The sequence below is a fragment of the Capra hircus genome, chromosome 8 (assembly GCF_001704415.2).
Source record: "Capra hircus breed San Clemente chromosome 8, ASM170441v1, whole genome shotgun sequence".
NCBI lineage: Eukaryota > Metazoa > Chordata > Mammalia > Artiodactyla > Bovidae > Capra > Capra hircus.
The window spans coordinates 75,379,925-75,398,975 of NC_030815.1; the positions used below are offsets into that span (position 1 = coordinate 75,379,925).

Below are 19,051 nucleotides of genomic sequence, written 5' to 3' on the forward strand. Positions count from 1 at the left end.
CTCTTTGGAGGGTGGTAGAGCTTTGGTTATTTTCGAGAGGAGTTTCAAAAGATTTAATACATATGTATGCTGAAGAAACACAAGCTGGAATCAAGATTGCCGGGAGAAATATCAATAACCTCAGATATGCAGATGACACCACCCTTATGGCAGAAAGTGAAGAGGAACTAAAAAGCCTCTTGATTAAAGTAAAAGAGGAGAGTGAAAAAGTTGGCTTAAAGCTCAACATTCAGAAAATGAAGATCATGACATCTGGTCCCATCACTTTATGGGAAATAGATGGGGAAACAGTGGAAACAGTGTCAGACTTTATTTTTTTGGGCTCCAAGATCACTGCAGATATATGTGTTAGTATACTGTATTGGTGTTTTTCTTTCTGGCTTACTTCACTCTGTATAATTGGCTCCAGTTTCATCCATCTCATCAGGACTGATTCAAATGTATTCTTTTTAATGGCTGAGTAATACTCCATTGTGTATATGTACCACAGCTTTCTTATCCATTCATCTGCTGATGGATATCTAGGTTGTTTCCATGTCCCAGCTATTATAAACAGTGCTGCGATGAACATTGGGGTACATGTGTCTCTTTCAATTCTGGTTTCCTCGGTGTGTATGCCCAGCAGTGGGATTGCTGGGTCATAAGGTAGTTCTGTTTGCAATTTTTTAAGGAATCTCCACACTGTTCTCCAAAGTGTCTGTACTAGTTTGCATTCCCACCAACAGTGTAGGAGGGTTCCCTTTTCTCCACACCCTCTCCAGCATTTATTGCTTGCAGATTTTTGGATTGCAGCCATTCTGACTGGTGTGAAGTGGTACCTCATTGTGGTTTTGATTTGCATTTCTCTAATAATGAGTGATGTTGAGCATCTTTTCATGTGTTTGTTAGCTATCCGTATGTCTTCTTTGGAGAAATGTCTATTTAGTTCTTTGGCCTATTTTTTCATTGGGTCGTTTATTTTTCTGGAATTGAGCTGCATAAGTTGCTTGTATATTTTTGAGATTAGTTGTTTGTCAGTTGCTTCATTTGCTATTATTTTCTCCCATTCAGAAGGCTGTCTTTTCACTTTGCTTATATTTTCCTTTGTTGTGAAGAAGCTTTTAATTTTAATTAGATCCCATCAAGTGTATTTTTTTAATGGCTGAGTAGTACTCCATTGTGTGTATGTACCACAGCTTTCTTAGCTATTCATCTGCTGATGGACATCTAGGTTGCTTCCATGTCCTGGCTATTATAAACAGTGCTGTGATGAACATTGGGGTACATGTGTCTCTTTCAATTCTGGTTTCCTTGGTGTGTATGCCCAGCAGTGGGATTGCTGGGTCATCAGGCAGTTCTATTTCCAGTTTTTTAAGGAATCTCCACACTTTTCTCCATAGTGGCTATACTAGTTTGCATTCTCACCAGCAGTGTAAGAGAGTTCCCTTTTCGCCACACCCTCTCCAGCATTTATTGCTTGTAGACTTTAAAAATATGGAATGCTTCACGAATTTGCGTGTTATCCTTGCGCAGGGGCCATGCTAATCTTTTCTGTATCATTCCAATTTTAGTATATGTGCTGCGGAAGCGAGCACCATTTCACCTACTTTAGGTTAATTTTATGCTTTGCTGAACTATTTATCTGGATTCTTTTTTCACGGAGAAATCAATGAAAGGTGAATTTTCAGTCTTTGGATGTTGAAGTGTTTTCATTTCACCAACTCATTTGGATACTGGGATTCTAATTTTAGAACAATATTTTATTTATTATTTATTTATTTTTGACTGTGCTGGGTCTTTGTTGCTGTGCGGGGCTTTCTCTAGTTGGGGCGAGGGGGAGCTACTGTCTAGTTGCAGTGTGTGGCCTTCTCCTTGCAGTGGCTTCTCTTGTTGCAGAGCATGTGCTTTAGAGCACCAGCTCAGTAGTTGTGGCACGCAGGTGCACATTCCACAAGATTGCCCCGTGGCATGTGGAATCTTCCTGGAGCAGGGATTGAACCTGTCTCTCCTGCCTTGGCAGGTGGATTCTTAACTACTGAACCACCAGGGAAATCCTTAGAACTATTCTTAATTAGATTTTTGAAGATAATAGCTCCATACTTTTATAGCCTCAGCTGTTAATAGTGAAAGTTCTTGAGGCTAGTGTTACTCTTTCCTTTGAAGATAACCACTGTCTATCTGGAAGCTATTTGTTACTGAGATTTTTAAAAAACCTGGTGATCTAAATTTTTATGATGTGTCTAGATTTCAGTTTTTACAAGTGCATTTTGCTTGGTACTCACCTCTTGAATTGGAAGAGGTGAGTACCGGCTCTTAGAGGTTTTATTTCTCTTTTTCATTATTTCAGTTCTCTCCTGAGAAAGTTGTTAGACAGATTTGGAAACTGCTTAAAACCATTGATCCTGAGCTTGAAACACTTTATTTATTTATTTTATTTTATTTTTTTGGGGGGGGCAAATAATTTTTATTTTTTTTACAAATACACCAAAGAATCACGCAATGCTGCCAGCATTGGATGCAGTCCTGGGCCACAAGTCTGCACATTCCTTTGCAACTGGTCCTGTGATGGCAGAACCTTTCATCTCGCCTTTATTGTTTACTATGACCCCTGCATTATCTTCAAAATAAAGAAACACACCATCTTTTCTCCGGTATGACTTTCGTTGTCGAATTACCACCGCTGGATGTACCTTCTTTGTGAGCTCTGGTTTGCGTTTCTTGACTGTGGCCATTACCATGTCACCCACACCAGCAGCAGGAAGTCTATTCAGTCGTCCCTTGATCCCCTTCACAGAGATGATATACAGATTTTTGGCTCCTGTGTTGTCAGCACAGTTGATCACGGCTCCAACCGGAAGACCCAAGGAAATCCGGAATTTTGCACCAGAGGACCCACCATGTCCTCGCTTCGACATCTTGAAGGCCGGAAAGGACAAAAAGGCTTGAAACACTTTAATTGTGGTAGTTTTTCTACCTTCTGTCCTGTTCTGTATTTAGGGCTGCATTTAAAAAAATAGCTTTGTTAGGATATAGTTCATATACCACAAAATTCATTCATTAAAAATGTACAATTCAGTGGTTTTTATTATTTTCACAGTGTGGTAAAACCACCACTGCAGTCTATTGAAAATGTTCCAGAGTTTTCAATACCCTAAAAAGAATCCTAATGCCTGTTAACATTCATTCCCTATTACTCTCTTACCACAGCCCCTTGCAGCCACTAATTTACTTTGTTTGTGGATTTGCCTATTCTAGACATTTCACATAAATGAAAACATAATATGTAGTGTTCTGTGACTTACTTCTTACTAATTCAGCATGTTTCTCAGTATTTTTTTATTGCCAAATAACATTCCATTGTGTGGGTATATCATATTTTATTTATCCATTCATCAGTTGATGGACATTTGGGTTGTTTTCACTTTGTCTATGTGGGTGTATTTTTCATTTCTCTTGAGGATTATATTTAACCTCTTATATTTCTAATAGTCTAGTTTGAACTGATAACCCACTTCAGTATCATATAAAGACTCTGTTCCTATATGGTTCCATCCTATCCCTTTTAAATGTTGTTGTCACAGAGTGCAACTTTATATACAACATGAGTGAACCTAGAGGACATTATGGTAAGTGAAATAAACCAGACATGGAACGACAGTAACATAGATTTATAATAATTCTTGTGCATTAAAAATTCTGTACAAGAAAAAAGAGGAGTTGGAAACCAAAAAAGCTATTTAACCTATGTATCCTTAGCAGAGATCTTTATTTCTTCTTAGGGCTTTGAGTTAGTGTAGTATTCTGCCATTTTAGCCTGAAGCATTTTTAATGTATCTTACAGGCCAGGTCCACTGGCAAGAAAGTCCTTCAGGTTCATATATCTGAGAATATTTCAGTTTTTCCCTCATTTTTGAAGGATAGTCTTTGCCAGATACAGTATTCTTGGTTGACAGTGTTTTGTTTTATTTTGCAATTTAAATATGTCATCCTACTGTCTTCTGTCCTTCGTAGTTTCTTATTGGAAATTGGCTGTTAATCTTATTGAGGCTCTCTTGTAAATGATGAGTTCCTTCTCTTGGTTTTAAAGAGTCATTCAACAGTTTGGTTATAATGTGTTTGGGTTTGAATCTCTTTGAGTTTATCCTACTTGGAGTTCATTGAGCTGCTTGGATTTGTAGATTGACATTTTTCATCACATCTGGAAAGATTTTGGCCATTATATTTTTAAATAGTCTTTCTGTCATCCTTTTTCTTCTGAGACTTCTGTAAAGGGGATGTTGTTATGCTTAAAGGCATCTCACAGGTCCTTTAGACTCTGTTTGCTTTTCTTTATTCTTTTTCCTTTCTTTGTAGACATTGCTCTGTCTTCAAGTTTGCTGATTTTTCCTTTTGCCTGTTCACATCTACTCTTGTATTCCTCTAGTCAACTTTTTGTTTCAGTTATTGAATTTTCCAGCTCCAGAATAAAAATTATAGAAGTATAGAAAAAAGAACATCAAAGCTTTCTTTTTACTTTCTTCTAGAACTAACCACTGTTAACAGTTTGGTATGAATCCTTCCTGATAAAAAAACCATGCAAATATATGTGCTTATTGAGTTTATCTTTAAGTTTTTATTTTGATACAGTTTCTGATTCACCAGAGTACTCTCAATAATAGTACAGAGAGTTCCTGTATACCTTCTACTGAGATACCTAAGTGTTTCATATTTTTTTTCTTCATTTATTCTCCTCCTGTCATCTATCTGTAAATTTGTATTTACATTATACATACTGTCTTTTTCATAATTGCTTGAAATATTGCAGGCATGATACCCTAGTACTACTTTACAGTGTGTGCTTTCTAAAAATAAGAATGTTCTCTTACATAGCTAGATATCAGTGATAAAAATCAGGAAATTAACTGTTATTGAGTCACCCATTGTCCAGCAATATTCTTAACAACAGAAAAGCATCTTGGTTCATGTAGTACATTTAGTGGTTTTGTCACTTAAATTGACTTTATTTAATCTGAAACAGTTTTTCAGTCTTTGTCTCATGATTTTGATATATTTGTAGAGTACAGATCATTTCTAGAATGTCCCTCAAGATCAGTTTGTTTTGGTACTTCTTCATGATTAGATTCAGGTTGTTTGATACCCTCTCATGATAGATTAATGTTTGGCAGGAATACTGCAGAATTGATGTGTTTTCAGTATATCATCTGTGGAGGTGTCAGTTTGTCTTGTTACTGGTGGTGTTAATCAGTTTTGATTACTTGGTTAAAGTGGTGTCTGCCAAGAGAAAGTTACTGTTTTCTCCACTATAATTAATAAAAAAATATATTGGGGGGAGATACTTTGAGACCATATACATATCCTGTTACTCTTGTGGAACTTGAACCAGTAGTTTTAGCATTTGCTGAAACTATAGATTATTGATAATGATGGTTGCCAATTATATTAGGTTTAATTCATAGTTTTAGAAAATTAAAATTAGAAAATTTAGAAAATTAAAATGTGATTAATTGCAGCCTGTCATTTTACACTATGGCAGTAACATCTTTTTGTTTTAGTTCTTTATTTTATAATGTTCTAAACTTATAAATGTAGATCTAACTGTAACAGGTGTTCATCTTTTTTGTTCCTTTTTAAAAAAATAAATTTCAGGTGTGCAGTATAGTGATTCACAAATTTTAGAGATTATACTGCATTTATAGTTACTATAATGATTTTGTTTCATGTACATGTCCTCTTCAGAGTTATTTTGGAACAAATCCCAGATGTAGCTTTCTAATTGTAAATATATTTTGGTGTATCTCTGAAAGACAGGAATTAAAAAAAACTGATACCATTATCCTACCTTAAAATTTAACTTATTATTTAATATCATCATATGTCCAGTGGGTGTTAATATTTTCTCAATTGTTTTGTCTTTTTTTCTCAGTTTATTTGGGTTGGGATCTGGTATCCAAATAAAGAAATCTGTATATTGTGACTGCTTTAGATTTATCTCTTACCCTCTTTTTTTTAACTTATAGATTCCCTCCTTTCTATTTTTCCTTTTTCTTTTCCTCCTTTGCGATTTTTTGTTGAAGTCAACACAATATTTTTCCTGGAAAATATCCTACAGCCAGGAGTCTGCTGTTTAATTCAGTTTAATACTGTTTTAATTAGAAATTAGTGATAAGTATATGTGGGCTTCCCTGGTGGGTCAGATGTAAAGAATCTGTAATGCAGGAGACTCATGTTCGTTCCTTGGGTAAGGAAGATTTCCCTGGAGGAGGGCATGGCCACCCACTGCAGTATTCTTGCCTGGAAAATCCCATGGACAGAGGAGCCTGGCAGGCTACAGTCCATGGGGTTGCAAAGAGTTGGACACGACTGAAGCAACTTAGCACCCACGCATACATTTATTTCTTATTTTCTTGTTTTTCTCCTTCCCTGGTCAAGTTTTGGTGTATTATGCTAATCTCATATAATAACTTGGAAATTTGGCAACATTCATTCAGTAGGTACTTATTGAGCACTACTCACAGGGCAGTATGTTTGGTGAAATAGTGAACAAAACCAAAGTGGTTCTTGTACTTGCAGTGCTTAAAGCCTGGGGGAGAAAGCTAGGCAATAAATAAATACTGTATAAAACTAAACTGCAAAGCTGTGTTTGTCTGCTTCCATTTTATGCATAAGGATAATGTAAGGATAATTTATGTGTTGGAATAATTATTTTCTTCAAGACTTGATAGAACTTTAAATAAAATTATTCTGATACTTATATTTACATAAAGGGATTTTCTTTGCCTGTGAAGTTACTTAGAAACCCTAACCTTCTAACCTCAGATCCTTGATATTCTATGACGTTGCGCCATCTTTATTTGTTCCCTGTTATTGCACAGTGTTCCCCTGAGGGTAATGAGTTCTTAAGTTTAGGGAACAAGGCTCTGTTATTTCGTTGTTTCTATGGGAAAAAAATCATTCAGATTTCACATGACTGGGACAGTCAGACTGAAGTAATCCACTGAGTGTGAAGACTGCTGAAAGGACGAAAAGTTATGTTTGTGATTACTTCTCTCAGGTCAGATTAATAGCATCTGGTATGATAATTAGCTGCTTTGTATTTTACATTAACCAGTTATTTTGTGTTGGCTTCTTGTAGAGTGAAATAGTATTATTAGTGTCAAATAGTAAGCATTTTCTCCTTGAGAAAAACATGGGTGTGGACTATGTACACTTACTGAGTCATAGACTCAACAAGTGATTACTTGTTTTTATGTGCCCTCATAACTAAGAATGGAAAGTCTTCTGATATCTTTCATATATATATATATGTGTGTATATATATATATATATGTATATATGTTGTGCTGTGCTTAGTTGCTCAGCCATGTCCAGCTCTTTGCAACCCCATGGACTGTAGCCTGCCAGGCTCTTCTGTCATGGGTATTCTCCAGGCAAGAATACTGGAGTGGGTTGCCATGCTCTACTCTAGGGGATCTTCCCAACCCAGGGATCAAACACAGGTCTCCCGGATTGCAGGAGGATTCTTTACTGAATGAGCCACCAGGGAAGCCCAAGACTGGAGTGGGTAGTTTATCCTTTCTCCAGAGGATCTTCCCGACCTAGGAATCGAACTGGGGTCTTCTGTGTTGCAGATTCTTTACTGTCAGATTTTCTTGTACTGGCAAATTCTTTACCATCTGAGCCACCAGGAAAGCCCCTTATATATATATGACTGTAAAAACGATTGAAGTACAAAGTTATAAAAGTATGTGTCTGGACCCTTAAAGATTTTGAAAAGATTGTCAGAGATCATTTACTCCATGCTTCTCTTTTTACAGAAGAAGCCTTGAATTTTTTTTTCCTTCTTTCTTTCAGAAGTTTTGACTGATTCCAAACCATCCCAAATTGATGAAAGAAGTGAGACCAGACCCAAGTTTTTTGATTTTATTTATTTATTTATTCTTGGCTATGCTGGGTCTTTGTTGCTGTACACAGGCTTTTTCTAGCTATGGCATGTGGCGGCTTCTCTCTAGGTGCAGTACATGAGCTTCTCACTGCAGCAGCTTCTCTTGTTGCAAAGCACGGGCTCTGTGGTGCATGGACTTTAGTAGTTGCGGCACACGGGCTCAGTAGTTGCAGTACATACGCTCAGTTGCTCTGTGGTTGTGGAATCTTCCCGGGCCAGGGACTGAACCCATGTATGCCCTGTGTTGGCAGGCAGAGTCTTAACCATTGGACCACCCGGGAGGTTCCAGATGATATTTTGGTTCAACAATTTCTTGAAATTATTTTTTCCCAGTTAATTTTTTTATTCATAGTTTTAAAAACTTAATGGAATAGGTTTATGGCTGTATTTCCTCTTGGGATATTGTACTGTTACTCACAACTCTAAATTACATAGAGGAAAACATTTTAAGTGAATTTAATGAATTGGCTAAGATACTGACTTGAAATTTTTAATTGACTAATGATTTAGGTTATCACTTCCAATACTAAGTTTTAGCTAGTCAATACATTTCTGTTCTTACATATGTTAGTCTCATAGGCCTAATAATTTCAGACTATTTATTGGTAACTATAGGAAATCATTGTTTAACTTTTTGATTTTAAGGGCATTGTTTTGTCTGGTTTCATTACCAAATTATGTATTAGTTAGTGATATAGAATTATCATATTTTCAGAAAGTTTGAGAGGGCAGGAAGATATGAAAAGCCACCTCTACTAAAGATTAGATGCTGTGCTAGATGTTTGGAGGATTAAGAGGCATCCAGAGTCCAGGGAAATCCTTGTTTGGATTTTTCTTGACCCATTTTGGAATTAGGTAGAGTTCTTCATTGCAGTTTTAATAACATCAGATTGGGTCAGTAATTTGTCTTGACAGTGCTATGTTATCTTTTTAGTTACTGCTTTTTTTTTTTTTAACTGCATGGCAGGGCATATGGAATCTTCTTTGCCCAACGAGGGATTCAACCTGCATCCCCTGCATTGGATGCACAGTCTTAACCACTGGACTGCCAAAGAAGTCCCTACTTGTTGCTTTCTAAATTTTAGCAAGCTCATGTTTAACTGTAATTGGTGTTTATTAAATTGTGTGAAATGAACTTTGCACTGAATCACTAGTTGCTTTTCTTTAATTGGAGGATAATTGCTTTACAATGTTGTGTTGGTTTTTGCCATACTTCAAACAAGTATGAATCAGCTATAAGTATACATATATCCCTCCCTCTTAAGCCTCCCTCTTACTTCACTGTTTGCTTTTCTTAAAGTCTTTAGTATACTACATGATTAGTACCTTTGGTGAAAACCTCAATTGCAAGAGGAATTAGTGAAAAACCTTGTACAGTCAACAACTTGCCTTTAAAAATAATCTTTACTTTTGAAGTTTTTCATGAAGCAAGCATTACATTGGATTTTATGTTTCAGAAAGTTATTTTTGGTTGTTAGCTTTCCGTATAGAGTGAAAATAGGATTTATCTATTTGGGCAGTTGTGCACTGATACTGTACTTTTGTCTGGAATTTGGTATGGAAGTGTGAGATGAGCATCCAGCTTTTTTCTAGGTAGCTAATTGGTTGTCTCATCACTTGACAGATTTCAAATGGCACTTTAAATGTCTGTATTAGGATATTTTTAGGGATTTCTACTCTCTTCCATTGATTTTATGTGCCAGTACAGGACAGCTTTAAGTGTTGTTTCTTGTAATAAGTACTTTAGTATCTGATAGGCTGTTTTCCATTTATTATTTTCTTCGAAATTTTCTTGGCTATTGTTAACTGATATTTTCATATGAACTTTAGAATCAGCTTGTCTTGTTAAAAAAACAAAAACAAGATTAGGGAAAACAAAAACAGCAACTTAGGGAAGAATTGATCTTAATGATATTGTATGTTTTAGCCAAGATATCAATTTTTTTTTTGCAATTGTGTCTTTTTGTGTCTTAATAGTTTTAGTGTTTTTTCTTTTTTTGTTGTTGTTCAGTTCCTAAGTCATATCTGACTTTTTGCGACCCCATGGACTGCAGCACACCAGGCTTCCGTGTCCTTCACTAACTCCTGGAGTTTGCTCAGACTCATGTCCATTGATCTGGTGATGATTCAACCATCTCATCCTGTGTCGTCCCCTTTTCCTCCTGCTGTCCATCTTTCCCAGCATCAGGGTCTTTTCCAGTGAATCAGCTCTTCACATCAAGTGGCCAAAGTATTGTAGCTTCAGCTTCAGCATCAGTCCTTCCAATGAATATTCGGGGTTGATTTCCTTTAGGATTGACATGTTTGATATCCTTGCTGTCCAAGGGATTCCCAGGAGTCTTCTCTAGCACCACAGTTGGAGAGCATCAGTTCTTCAGCACTCAGCCTTCTTTATGGTCCAACTCTCACATCTGAACATAACTGTTGGGAAAAACCATAGCTTTGATTATAGAGTTTGTTGGCAAAGTGATGTCTTTGCTTTTTAATATGCTGTCTGTGTTTGTCATAGCCTTTCTTCCACAGAGCAAGCGTCTTTTAATTTCATGGCTGCAGTCAGCATCCACAGTGATTTGGGAGTCCAGGAAAATAAAATCTGCCGCCATTTCCATTTTTTCCTCATCTGTTTGCCATGAAGTAATGGGACCAGATGCCATGATCTTAGTGTTTTGAATGTTGAGTTTTAAGCCAGCTTGTTCACTCTCCTCTTTCACTTTCATCAAGAGGCTTATTTGTCTTCCTTTCTGCCATCTCGGTGGTATCATTTGCATAACTGAGGTTGTTGATATTTCTTCCGCCATTCTTGATTCCAGCTTGTGATTTATCCACCCTGGCATTTCACATGATGTATTCTGCATATAAGGTAAATAAGCAGGGTACAATATACAACCTTGACATCTTCCCAATTTTGAACCAGTCTGTTTTTCCATGTTCAGTTCTAACTGCTGCTGCTTGACTTGCATACAGGTTTCTCAGGAGGCAGGTTAAGATGAACTGGTATTCCCATCTCTTTAAGAAATTTTCACAGTTTGTTGTCTTATCTCTTATGGTACATTTTGCTTCCTTTGTACTTCTTATCTGATCATTGTATGTATGAAGGCTATTTGTTTCAGAATGTTAATTTTGTACTGAGTAACACCTTTTTGTATTCTCTTGTTTGTAATAGTTTTTCAGTTTTTGGACCTCCTTGGGGAAGTCTGTTTTCTGACTTTTATACCTTTTATCTAATGTTAAATAAAGCAGTTGTGATAATGGACATCTTTGTCTTATTCCTATGCTTAGTGAAGTCTTTGTATAGTTTCTCCATTAGTATTCTCTGGCTTTGGTGTTGAGTGAGATGATTTTTGTTACTATTTTTAATGTTACGTTAAGGAGATGGCTATATGATTTTTCTTTTTAGATGTATTAATATATGGTGAATTACATCAACAGATTCCTAACATTGAACTGTCCTGTATTCATAACATAAATCCCACTTGGACATGATGTTTTCCTATAAATTCTCATTTTTTGAGGACTTTTTAATCTATATTTATACATGAGATTTTTCTGTAGTTTTTTCTTTTATGGAATCAATAGTCCTACTGTTTTAATTTTTAAAACAATATATACATGTATTTACTTATTTGACTGCACTGGTTCTTAGTTGTGGCATGTGGAATCTTTGATCTTCATTGCAGCATGTGAGATCCTCAGTTTTGGTGTGTGGGATCTAGTTCTCTGACCTGGGCCCCCTGCATTGGTGAGCATGGAGTCTTAGCCACTGGACCACCAGGGAAGTCCCAGTAGTCTTACTTCTAAAAAAAATTAGAAACTTTTCTTTTATGTTTTTGAACCATTAAAGTCATTGGACTAAGGTTTCTTTTGGGTGGCAAGAGTGCTTTGATAATTTTTTCAATTTCTTCTTTGGTTATATGTTAAGATTTCTGCCTCTTCTGTGGTCAGTTTTGATATTTTTCTAGAAGATGATCTATTTTATCCAGGTTCTCAAATGTATTTGAAAGCAGGTGAACAAAGCAGTGATTTGGGATTATTTTAATTTCCTCTGTTTTGTATATATATTCCCCCCAACCTCCATTAAAATTACCTTAGGTGGATGGTTTTAATTTCCAAAGAATCAGCTCTTGGGTTTATTTAGTTGATAAGTTTTTCTGAGTTTTAATTGATTATTTTCTGCCCATATCTTTGCTGTTTGCACTCTTGTGTTTTCCCTGAGTTCTCATGCTGTGGATTTTCCTCTTGAGTACTGCTATGTGCTATAGATTTTCCTGAGTACCACTTTAGCTGGATATAGTATGTAGGTTCTCAACTGTAGTATTTTCATTGTTGTTATCTTTTGTGTTTTATTTTTGGTTGCCTTTTTTTTGACTGTGCCACTTGGCTTGTAAGATCCTAGTTCCCTGACCAGGGATGGAACCTGAGCCCCTGGCAGTGGAAGCACGGAGTCCTAACCACAGGGCTGCTAGGGAATTCCCTTCTGGTGCCCTCTTTGAGCCATGATTTCTCTAAGAGACAGTTTAGAAATTCAGGCAGTAGGGCTTTTTTATTTTCTGATGTAATTTATATATTTTTTTGCCTTTTGACTATGGGCTGTACTACTGTTGATTTTTGAAATTCATTGGAATTTTCTCTGTGGCCTAATAATTACTCAAGTTTTTTATATAGTGTTCTGTGGATGCCTAAAAAGCTATATTCTGATTTCAGGGTACTTTTGACGTAATATGTTAGATTTAGCCTACAAATTATGTATTTCTACCTAGTTATTTTCTTCTTATAGTTTGTGCTTAATGAGTGTTGATGCTATGTTATTTGAAGCATTTTGTCACATTAGCCCATCATGGATTGCATTCTCTTTTTTAAATTTTTTGGTTTTCATCTTTTTTTACAGCTAGACAGAAACTTGACCACAGAACAGAAGCAAAAATTTGAGTCTCTAGTCTTGGGCCCTTTGGGGGCTATAGGTTGCCCAGGTTGCCCTCAGAGGGGAGTACTTTAAAATGTTTCTCCTTTGCCTTTCTATTAATATGAAGACATATTTGGACCACCTGTGTGTGTTTGGTGGTTCCTCCCCCTCAAAATAAAAAAAAAAGGAAAAGAAATGTTAAATAATTCTTTCTTCAGGAAGAGCCCAGGCTGTTCTTCACAGGATGTGTATACAGCAGGGGTCTGGTTTTAGCTCAAGGCCTGTCTGCTGTCAGGATCCGAACAGATCTGGACAGGTATGGCTCAGGCTGGTAGCTGGGGCCTTCCAGGAATCCGCTGATAGCTCAGCAGAGGGGCCAGACTGCCAGACGGGAGGGAAAGTGGGAGAAGGCAACAGTGTCTGCAGCCCCAGGGAAAAGGAGCCAAATTGTAGGGCCTGTGTCAGGGGCCAGAGGCAGCTCTGCCTAGCTAGCTGCTTCCTGTGACCAGGACCTCAGCTATGAGGGTGCAGTTCCCTTTGCTTCACTCCGCCACTCCCGCTGATGCCGCCCCTGCTCCCCCTGCCCCGCCGGCCCCCCAGCGCCACGGCCAGGCTGCACTGCTACTTCTGTCCTCTGTCTTCGCTGCCCACCTCCAGCTCGGTTGTAAAATCAGTCTGCCCTCACTGAGGCCTCCTCTGCTATCTGTCATGAACTCCATTCTTTGTCAGTAAAGTAAAACACCTGTATTATACTGTAGGGAACAAGGTATAAGGAAGGTTGAGAAGTGCTTGCAAACGAGACTCTCAACCAGGGCTGAACATTCTTGCAAACGAGATGTTCAGCTAAGAATCCTCTGTTTGTTCCCGTGGGAAAAGAACATTTCTTGCACACAAGGATGTTTCTCTGATTCCTCAAAAGGAACAGACCCAGGGACAAAACGGATTCTAAGTTGATAAGGAAGTTCCCCAAAACAAAATCTTAGCTGCTGTAAATAAGTCAAGGTAAAGGTTATCTCGCCCTGCGCCTGCGCACTGTATAGTTGCTGAATTATGGTGTTTGGCAACTTGCCCTGTAGATTGTTGTGCAAAGGATATAAAATAAAGCAGCTGTAAGAAGCAAGGGGTTAAAAGTAAAAAGATTCAAACCACTCTGCAGTGTTGGTGTTTCATTCCGTCGCCAGCATTATACCTCTATGAAGTCTGTTACCTAGAACCATTTGTGTGTTTTCAAGTATTCTTACTGGTTTAGAAACCTCTGATGTATTCTTTTTTCCTCTCTCGGAGATCACAGTTCAGTTCAGTTCAGTCACTCAATCGTGTCTGACTCTTTGCAACCCATGTACCACAGCACGCCAGGCTTCCCTGTCCATCACCAGTTCCTGGAGTTTACCCAAACTCATGTCCATTGAGTCAGTGATGCCATCCAACCACCTCATCCTCTGTTGTCCCCTTCTCCTCCTACCTTCAGTCTTACCCAGCATCAGGGTCTTTTCAAATGAGTCAGCTCTTCGAAGCAGGTGGCCAAGTATTGGAGTTTCAGCTTTAGTCTCAGTCCTTCCAATGAACACGCAGGACTGATCTCCTTTAGGATGGACTGGTTGGATCTCCTTGCAGTCCAAGGGACTCAGCTTTCTTTGGATGTCCAACTCTCACATCCATACATGACTACTGGAAAAACCATAGCCTTGACTAGATAGACCTTTGTTGACAAAGTAATGTCTTTGCTTTTTAATATACTGTCCAGGTTGGTCATAACTTTCCTTCCAAGGAGTAAGTGTCTTTTAATTTCATGGCTGCAGTCACCATCTGCAGTGATTTTGGAGCCCCCCAAAATTAAAGTCTGACACTGTTTCCATTGTTTCCCCATCTATTTGCCATGAAGTGCTGGGACCGGATGCCATGATCTTCGTTTTCTGAATGTTGACCTTTAAGCCAACTTTTTCACTCTGCTCTTTCACTTTCATCTAGAGGCTCTTTTGTTCTTCTTCACTTTCTGCCATAAGGGTAGTGTCATCTGCATATCTGAGGTTATTGATATTTCTCCTGGCAAGCTTGATTCCAGCTTGTGCTTCTTCCAGCCCAGTGTTTCTCATGATGTACTCTGTGTATAAGTTAAATAAGCAGGGTGACAATATATGGCCTTCACATACTCCTTTCCCAATTTGGAACCAGTCTGTTGTCCCATGTCCAGTTCTAACTGTTGCTTCCTGACCTGCATACAGGCTTCTCAAGGTCAGGTGGTCTGGTATTCCCATCTCTTTCAGAATTTTCCACAGTTTATTGTGATCCACACAGTCAAAGGCGTTGGCATAGTCAATAAAGGAGAAATAGATGTTTTTCTGGAACTCTCTTGCTTTTCCAGTGATCCAGTGGATATTGGCAATTTGATCTCTGGTTCCTCTGTCTTTTCTAAAACCATCTTGAACATCTGGATGTTCACGGTTCATGTATTGCTGAAGCCTGGCTTGGAGAATTTTAAGCATCACTTTACTAGTGTGTGAGATGAGTGCAGTTGTGTGGTAGTTTGAGCATTCTTTGGCATTGCCTTTCTTTGGGATTGGAATGAAAACTGACCTTTTCCAGTCCTATGGCTGCTGCTGAGTTTTCCAAATTTGCTGTCATATTGAGTGCAGCACTTTCACAGCATCATCTTTCAGGATTTGAAATAGCTCAGCTGGAATTCCATCACCTCCACTAGCTTTGTTCATAGTGATGCTTCCTAAGGCCCACTTGACTTCACATTCCAGGATGTCTGGCTCTAGGTGAGTGATCACACTATCATGATTATCTTAGTCGTGAAGATCTTTTTTTTACAGTTCTTCTATGTATTCTTGCCATCTCTTAATATCTTCTGCTTCTATTAGGTTCATACCATTTGTGTCCTTTATTGAGCCCATCTTTGCATGAAATGTTCCCTTGGTATCTCTGATTTTCTTGAAGAGATCTCTAGTCTTTCCTGTTCTATTGGTTTCCTTTATATCTTTGCATTGATCACTGAGGAAGGCTTTCTTACCTCTCCTTGCTATTCTTTGGAACTCTGCATTCACATGGGTATATCTTTTCTTTTCTCCTTTGCTTTTTGCTACTCTTCTTTTCACAGCTATTTGTAAGGCCTCCTCAGACAGCCATTTTGCTTTTTTGCATTTCTTTTTCTCGGGGATGGTCTTGATCCCTGACTCCTGTACAGTGTCATGAACCTCCATCCATAGTTCATCAGGCACTCTGTCTATCAGATCTAGTCCCTTAAATCTATTTCTAACTTCCACTGTATAATCATAAGGGATTTGATTTAGGTCCTACCTGAATGGTTTAGTGGTTTTCCCTACTTTCTTCAATTTAAGTCTGAATTTGGCAATAAGGAGCTCATGATCTGCGCCACTGTCTGCTCCCGGTCTTGTTTTTAATGACTGTATAGAGCTTCTCCATCTTTTGCTGCAGAGAATATAATCAGCCTGATTTCTTTGTTGGCCCTCTGGTCATGTCCATGTGTAGTCTTCTCCTGTGTTGTTGGAAGAAGGTGTTTGCTATGACCACTGCGTTCTCTTGGCAAAACTCTATTAGCCTTTGCCTTGCTTCATTCTGTACTCCAAGGTCAAATTTGCCTATTACTCCAGGTCTTTCTTGTCTTCCTACTTTTGCATTCCGGTCCCCTATAATGGAAAGGACATCTTGAAAAATTTCCTTAATTCTATTATTATTGATTTATAGTACATTTAGATTTGGTTGATTATTCAGTCTACTACCCTTATTTACCCATGAGAAAAGCTAAGGCCCCACAATGTCTCTGAGACCTGAGAGAAAAGAAAGCTTTTTGTCATGAGTATAGGGTAGCCTGGTATTGACATTTAAGTGGCATTTACATGTGTGATTTTTTTTTTTTTTCCTTTTTGGCCATACCACTTGGCATATTGGTTCCTAGCTCCCTGATCAGGGATTGAGTCTCTGACCTTAGCAGTGAAAACGAGATGTCACAAACACTTGAGACCCAACCACCGGACTGCCAAGGCCCCTGCATTTGTGATTTTTGTCATATATATGCTGTATGGGTGTTAACTTTGTTTTCAGACTTGGAGTTTTCTGGATCCCCAAGCCATCTTTTTCTGTAAGTTGGAGAATTTCCTGATTACTTTGTATCTTGGGAAACTCCTGATGATTATAGCTCATATTGTGTGTGACTGGGATAGCTTACTGAGTGATTAAATTGCTGCTGTGTATTATGAAGCTGTTTGTAGAGCGTAATTTCTTGCAGTAGTAATTTGATGATGGTACAAGAAAGAAAAGAAATTTAGGACATTAATATTAAATTGCTCTTGGGCTTTTTCTTCCCCTTGTGAAGCTGGCTGGGGCTTGCTTAAAATGTTTTTCTTCTGGTCTCCTACCCTTACCTCCTTTCACTTACCCTCCTCACCTTTCCCTTTTTCCATTCCTTACTCTATCTCTTCTGCCTTTTACCCTCTAGCTTCTTCTCTCTCTGCAGTTATTTCTCTTCTTGTTACCTGTTTCCCCATCTCTCTTTGTTCTTAGATGTCTTCCATCAGTGATTCAAAAATTTAAATTATTAGGTTATTTTCCTGTAGCATTTGAACTGAAATGGCACTCAGCTAGTAAAGTAGAACATTGTTTTTAATTCTTGGCCATATGAGGGAGTTCTGCACTTTATTAGTGTAAAGTTTATGAATTTAAAATGTGTTGTTGTTCTGCTTTCTACTTTTCCTTTAATAGAAGCATTTATATTTATTTTAGTGGAAATGTATAATTGCTTATGAATTTATTGTCTCCTGGGGGCATTTATAATTTTATTTGGGGCAAAATTTATTTTTTTCAGTCTTTTTTTGTGTACATTTTTTACATAGTAAAAGTAATTCAGTTCAACTTGTAAAAACAATTTAAAATTTATTTCCCATCATTCATGTGCTTTTAGTGAATACTCTTCATGCCATCACAGACTTTTTTTTATTTCTAGTTATTTAATCATTTCCATGATTGAACATTTAGATTATAGGAAAATGTTACAAAAAAGTGCTTATGATTAAAATATAGAAAGTTTATGTGGAAGCTTCTATACACACACACATAGCACTTGATTTTGCTCAGATGTTCCAGGAAAAGAGAGTTGATCCCAAGTAGCTGTTAAATACTTTAATTAAAAATTATTTTTGGTCACGCTGTACAGCCTGTGAGATCTTAGTTCCTCAAACAGGAATCCAACTGTGTCCCCTCCATTCGAAACCCAGAGACCCAACCACTGGACCCTGGGAAAGTCCCTAAAATACTTTTGATACTTCAGAGATTGACTGCATAGCAGACATTAAAAAAATTATTCAAGTGACCAAATATGGATGAATTCTTAAGGTATTCTTAAGGTTTGTGAAAAATATAATCAGAGTTGCATTCAGTGAGCTATTTTAATATTTAAAGAAGACCCCTAGATAATCTATGTTTTATCACCTTATTAAGGCATAATTTTAAAGAATTTTTAATTGTTTATTGTTTATTTAATACTTTATAATTGTTTATCTAGTAATAAAGGGGTATGGTGTTTTAATTTTCATTTATTATTCTTACTTTAAGAGAAATTTTGCTTTGTTGTTGATAATATGTATGCTTTAATGGGGTGGGGTATAGTTATTTGATTTGCATTTCCTTGACTGGTGAATAATGATGTGTTAAACATCTTCTCATGTGTTTCTTTGGAGAAGGCAATGGCACCCCACTCCAGTACTTTTACCTGGAAAATCCCATGGATGGAGGAGCGTGGTGGGCTGCAGTCCATGGGGTTGCTAAGAGTCGGACATGACTGAGCGACTTTACTTTCACTTTTCACTTTCATGCATTGGAGAAGGAAATGGCAACCCACTCCAGTGTTGTTGCCTGGAGAATCCCAGGGACAGGGGAGCCTGATGGGCTGCCGTCTTTGGGGTCGTACAGAGTCGGACACGATTGAAGTGACTTGGCAGCAACAGCAGCAGCATGTGTTTCTTAGTCATTTGTATATCTTCTCTGGGAAATTGACTATACAGATTCTTTTGCCTGCTTTCTAATTGACTTATTTGTTTCTATTGTTGAAGTGTAGAGTTATCTATATATTCTAGATAAAAGTCCTGTATCAGATAGAGGATTTGCAGATCAAATTTGCAGATCATTTTCTCCCGTTCAGTGCGTTGTCATTGGTCGAACCTTTTTTAAAAAGTCATTAAAAATTCATTTAAATTTGGTGGAACTTCTTTAAG

At 37.7% G+C, this 19,051-nt stretch overlaps 2 protein-coding genes across 5 annotated transcripts in view; one reads left to right on the forward strand and one right to left on the reverse strand.

Annotated features, from left to right (window-relative positions):
* Positions 1-19,051, forward strand: part of UBAP1 (ubiquitin associated protein 1) — a 65,901-nt gene that overhangs the window by 18,553 nt on the left and 28,297 nt on the right. The window contains exon 1 of one of the 4 annotated variants that reach the window (XM_018052374.1): positions 7,865-7,888. The exons of the other annotated variants lie outside the window; for them this stretch is intronic. The gene's annotated coding sequence lies outside the window, so the exon portion shown is untranslated. Of the gene's footprint in view, positions 1-7,864; positions 7,889-19,051 lie in introns of those variants that run through there. 4 annotated transcript variants of the gene reach the window in all.
* On the reverse strand, positions 2,429-2,915 carry LOC102169182 (60S ribosomal protein L23-like). The gene has a single exon (XM_005684069.3). It carries the CDS (start codon positions 2,892-2,894, stop codon positions 2,472-2,474), a length of 423 nt encoding a protein of 140 aa, XP_005684126.2. The 5' UTR covers positions 2,895-2,915; the 3' UTR covers positions 2,429-2,471.

Bases quoted from the DNA above. Each gene is read 5' to 3' on its own strand.
- LOC102169182 (XM_005684069.3), bottom strand. From the start codon at position 2,894: ATGTCGAAGCGAGGACATGGTGGGTCCTCTGGTGCAAAATTCCGGATT.